Source organism: Glycine soja, chromosome 11 (assembly GCF_004193775.1).
Source record: "Glycine soja cultivar W05 chromosome 11, ASM419377v2, whole genome shotgun sequence".
Lineage (NCBI taxonomy): Eukaryota > Viridiplantae > Streptophyta > Magnoliopsida > Fabales > Fabaceae > Glycine > Glycine soja.
The window spans coordinates 34,434,850-34,440,037 of NC_041012.1; the positions used below are offsets into that span (position 1 = coordinate 34,434,850).

At 26.3% G+C, this 5,188-nt stretch overlaps 1 protein-coding gene across 1 annotated transcript; it reads right to left on the minus strand.

Moving 5' to 3' along the window:
* Positions 1 to 442: 442 nt before the first annotated feature.
* LOC114374146 (protein CENTRORADIALIS-like) lies at positions 443 to 3,541 on the minus strand. The gene is made up of 4 exons (XM_028331754.1): positions 3,303 to 3,541; positions 3,090 to 3,151; positions 2,565 to 2,605; positions 443 to 663 (listed from the first exon to the last, which is right to left on the minus strand). The coding sequence occupies exons 1-4, from the start codon at positions 3,498 to 3,500 to the stop codon at positions 443 to 445; spliced, it is 522 nt and encodes a 173-aa protein (XP_028187555.1). The 5' UTR covers positions 3,501 to 3,541.
* Positions 3,542 to 5,188: the final 1,647 nt, after the last annotated feature.

Below are 5,188 nucleotides of genomic sequence, written 5' to 3' on the forward strand. Positions count from 1 at the left end.
TTTTTATTCCAAATTAATTATCCTCACCTTCAAATTAACTCCGAATACACGAGAAAGAGAATTCGAGAGAAATTACATAAATCTAATATATATATAATTCCATTTATTTATGAAGGGTTAATTATAATTAACTCCATATAGTTATAGGAATGTTTAATTTCCACAACTCTTGGAATAATTCACCCTTATGACACATGACATAACTCTACCTAACAAAACATACATACCACCGTACGATTTTTCACCAAACGCACCAAAAGTTACAAGACCGAAAAAAAAAGGGACAACATTGGTGCAAGCCACATGAAGATTTACACTAGAAATCCTCACATATATAGGTCCCCCACGTGAACATATATTTTATTTAGTGCATTTAAATGCTTGCATATATTGCACTAGTAACTATAACTATAACTATAACTATATATATATATATAGCTAGCTAGCGTCTTCTTGCAGCAGTTTCTCTCTGTGCATTGAAGTAGACAGAAGCGACAGGGAGGCCAAGGTCATTCTCAGCTGAGAATTTGCGAGTGCTGAAGTGATCCCTTGAAGAAGGTGGACGAGTTACACACTGCCTACGTTTTTGCTTAAACAGGACAAACACATACCTGTGTATCCCTATGTTAGGCTTTGGCATCTCATAGCTCACCAACACATTCCCTATATACATACCCCAAAAGAGTGGTGCAAAAAGTTTAATTAATTAATTAATTAATTAATATATATTTTTACACAAACATAAAAAAGAAATTAATATATATGCAAGCGTATATATCTTCTTATTATTTACACAAACATATACTTTTATTATTCAGTGTAAATTCAACTTTGGAGATCCAAAGTTACACTGTGATTCTTAACAAAATTTGCAAAATCAAATTGTAAATTGGGGTTCTTTCAATCCGAATTCTCAACTGTGTTTTTTTTAATGTTTTTTTTAAAAGATATTAAAATAATATAAATAAAGAAAATTAATTCAAAATAATAAAATTAGAGAATATAAAAAAATTATAATTTAATGTAAATTAATATTTATATTTATTTAAGATATCATACAGTTATTTTATTGTCACAATGTTACTTAAATAACTTGTAAAATTAACGCAACTGAACTTTTATTTAAATGGTTAAAATCAATTTTTTTTTATTTTCCTACTACAATTATAAAGATGTTATGGATTTTCTTAAGCTTCAATTTTTGTTTCGTTAAATTCCTTGACATGAAAATAATCAGAATAAATTATCATATAATTTTTAATTACCATTTAAGTACTTAAATAAATTACAAATTTAAAATACTTAAACAAACATGTTGTGAATACTACTTAGAATTAATTTGTTCTTATTTATGTTCTTTAATTTTATTATTTTGAATTAATTTCTTTTATTTTACTATTTTATTATCTTTTAAAAAAAATTCAAAAAAAAAGTTAAGAGTTCAAGTTGGGGGACTCAAATTCTCAACTTGATTTTATAAAAAAAATTTAAAGATCAATGTGCAAATTCGAATTCTCCTGAATTTAGATTGTGAATAGTAAAAGCATATGTTTGTGTATATATTAATTTTTTTATTGTATGTTTGTGTAAAAATTTCAGCAAACGATCAAGAGGGGTATTTTTTTTCAAATTTATCAAATGGGAATAAAATTTAAATTAATACCTTTAGAGGGATAAGTCCTTAAGGATAACTTATAACTTTTAACACAGTAAAAAAAATTATAACTTTAATTTTTTTTAAAACACGACTTTGTAGTAATAAGATTTTTTTTATTTTTTTTCGCACAACTTGTAACCGTTTTTTTTCATTAGTAAATTTTTTGAAAAATTCAATTTTTTTTAATCAACATTCAGACTCCGAACAGCTTAAATTATTCATTCAACCGTTTGTCAAAAAAAAAAATTATCCATTCAATCGGCTTTACAGCTATTAATCTACGGTTTACAAATATACGTTAGAAATGATTTATATCTGAGTAATATTCACACAAGTTTTGCTCAAATTTAAATATTTTGTATTATTTTTTAATTTATAAAAAAAAATTCTTAACATTAATAAAAAATATAGAAAATATATTAAATAAAATAATATAAAAAAATATGAAAATATTAAATAAAATTATTAAAATATATGGAATATTAAATAAAACTAAAAGAATAAAATATATATTAATTTATTAAATAATTAAAATAAAAAATTATTTATGATTTAAACAAAAATGCCTTACGTGCAAAAAAAAAATGAAATCATAAAATAATTTAAGATTTCAATGGAAAAAAAATCCAATAAAATTTTAAAGTAGTGTGAAAAAAAAACTCTTATAACTTTAAAGTCTTGTTCAAAAAAAATAAAATCCTATAATTTTTTACTACTTCAATGAAAAAAAAATCATAAAACAATTTATGAATTTTAATTTAGAAATAATAAGTTATCTTATGATTTATTTCTTTCGGATACTCATTAAAATTTTATCCCATCTGTGAATTTGAAAAAAAAATACTCTCTTTTTTGGTCGTTTTTCCATATATATATTTTAGTACATCTTTAAATAAATAGAAGTTACCAAATGAGGCATTTGTTGTGCCTGGAATGTCTGTCACCATCCTGAAAAGGGCACAATTTGAAACAATTCAATATATAGCCTATATAGGATGAGACCTGATAATTCTTTGCACAGTATATGTACAGTAAAATTAGGTCTTTGGTTAGGACTTAGAATTCCCTTCTTCAAAAACAATTTGGTGCATAGAATTGATTAATTTTCAATGTGAAACTTATCAAAAAATTTAAAACATAATTATGTTTGTACTTCAAAATAAATTTTCTAGCTTTTAATATGCAAAATGTCATTCTAAAATATGAATTTTTTATCATTATTTTTTAAAAAAATTATATCTCTGTCAATTAAGGTCAATTTCAAATCCAGAATTGGAGTAAGTTCACTGATCAAGAGTTTTTCCCTTTCTCAGTTCAGAATTAGTTTGGTTTTCAAGTAATGACAACATTACAACTTAACCTCATTAATTTTATTTAGCCTATGAACTATGAAGCAAAATAATTGGCTAATTTCAAGCTATATTAAAAGTACCAGTGCAAATGCTCTCTCAGGTAAGGATCACTAGGACCAGGGACATCCGGGTCAGTCATAATCTGCAAAGAGAAAAGGAGGCATTTATTTCAAATGATTGAAGTTTTGTAAGAAGTACTTTGTATTATTACAGGGAACATAAAACAAAAAAACAAAAACAGCTCAAGATTTTTTTTTATATTATTAAAAAAAGAAAAAAATATATAAGTATACCAGTGTATAGAATGACCTCATATCTCCTCCACCAATCTCAACCTTCGGCCTTGTGGTAATTGTGGAAGGGAAGAACTCGTGCCCATTGTAGACTTGCTTCTTGTAAGTTACGGTCATTTTTATGGTTGGGGTGAAAGAGTCAAGAACATCTCCTATAACTCTCCCAATAAATAGAGGATCTGTCGACATCTTTGCCATTGTAAGAGCAACAAGGAAAACAAGAGGAAAGAGAATATAACTTAATGATTCATTACTTGTGAAGGGAAATGGGAGCACGAACTCCATATTTATAGCCTCTTAATAAAGGAAACTATATATTAAGATAGGTTTCTTTTTCTTTTTCTTTTAGTAACAATACACCTTTCGTTGTTAAGTCAGTTTTGTTGTTTTATCTTTTATTTTTCTTATCAATTTTGTTTTTTCAACTTAAACTTTTAATTAGTTGCAATATTTTTCTTTATGTTAATTTTGTTACTTTGCTTAATGAAAGTGCATGCATTTACTTGCCATATATTGATGTTGTTAACTAAGCCTTAATTGACAACTAAATTCTCTAAAACTTGTTATTTGGAACAAAAAGAGGACTAAAATAAAAGTTAATTACAGTAAATATAAATGATTAAATTGATAATTTACACACAAAAATTGAGGTTCATTCTTTTTCATTTTATTCTTCTTTCACGGAATGTGTCACGATTAATGTCCATCGGTGGGTATAGCCGTATAGGGCATTAATTAGTGGTAGTTTAGTCCTTTAGTGTCCACTTATAATGTTGTGTATATGAAAGTAGAAAATTAGGAAAATTAAGAAGAATGATTCAAGGTTTTCCTTTGTATAAAGTTATCAAAATATCAAATAATTCTTTATATTTATTTTTAAGTTTCAATATAATTTTTTTCTCCAAAAAATTAAACCATGTTTTAAGATGTGAGAAATGCTAGAAACATTATATCTAACACTCTTTTTTATATCCTATTTTTACTATTGTCTAAAATTGATTGGAAATCATCAATTTTGATGAATCATACTTTTAATTCAGGTCCGATGTCATTATATGAGAAGGGGATCCATCAAAATGAGTGATTTACAATAAATTTTAGCTAATAGTAAAGTAAGTGTTAAATCTAATATTACTAGCATTTTCTCTTTAAGATTTTTAATTGTTTATAACGATACGTTAGAATGGGATACTAATTGTCATTTGATTGTCAATCGGTCCATGAATGACCAATATAGTACACAATTATATATCGAGTCTCAAGTGTTTAAGAATGATGGGGTTTAATAAAGTCTTGAGTCAAACGAAAAACACTTGTTACGATACACAATCCTTCCGTCTCAACTGCATAAGCACGATGAGAGTACATAGTCCTCCAACCTTAAGTACATAGTCTTGGACCGGACAACATACAACAGATAGAGTACATAGTCCTCCAGCCTTAAGTACACAAGTACAATGAGACTTGAAGTCTTAGGTCGATCAACGAACAACCAATATTATATACAGTCCTCTAGCCACGAGTGTGTGAATATGATGAGACTTGAAGTCTTAGGTCGGTCGACAAACAATTAATACAATACAAGAATTGATTTGACATTAAATTATAAAATATAGATATCAATTTATTATTAAATATGTAGAAGACATAATTGTTATATTTTTTTACACATGCATAGACTACAATAAAATTTATATTCTTTCAAAAACAAAAAATTTATCAATTTACACATTTAATGAACAAAATAATCATTTAGCAAAAACAATCCCGGCAAAGACTATTTTTTAATCTTTTAAGACATGTGAAAGTGATTTATTATTATTATTAAGACACGAGCTCAACCAGAAACTTCTGAGAATGAGCAGAAGTACGGTACTCAAAATCTG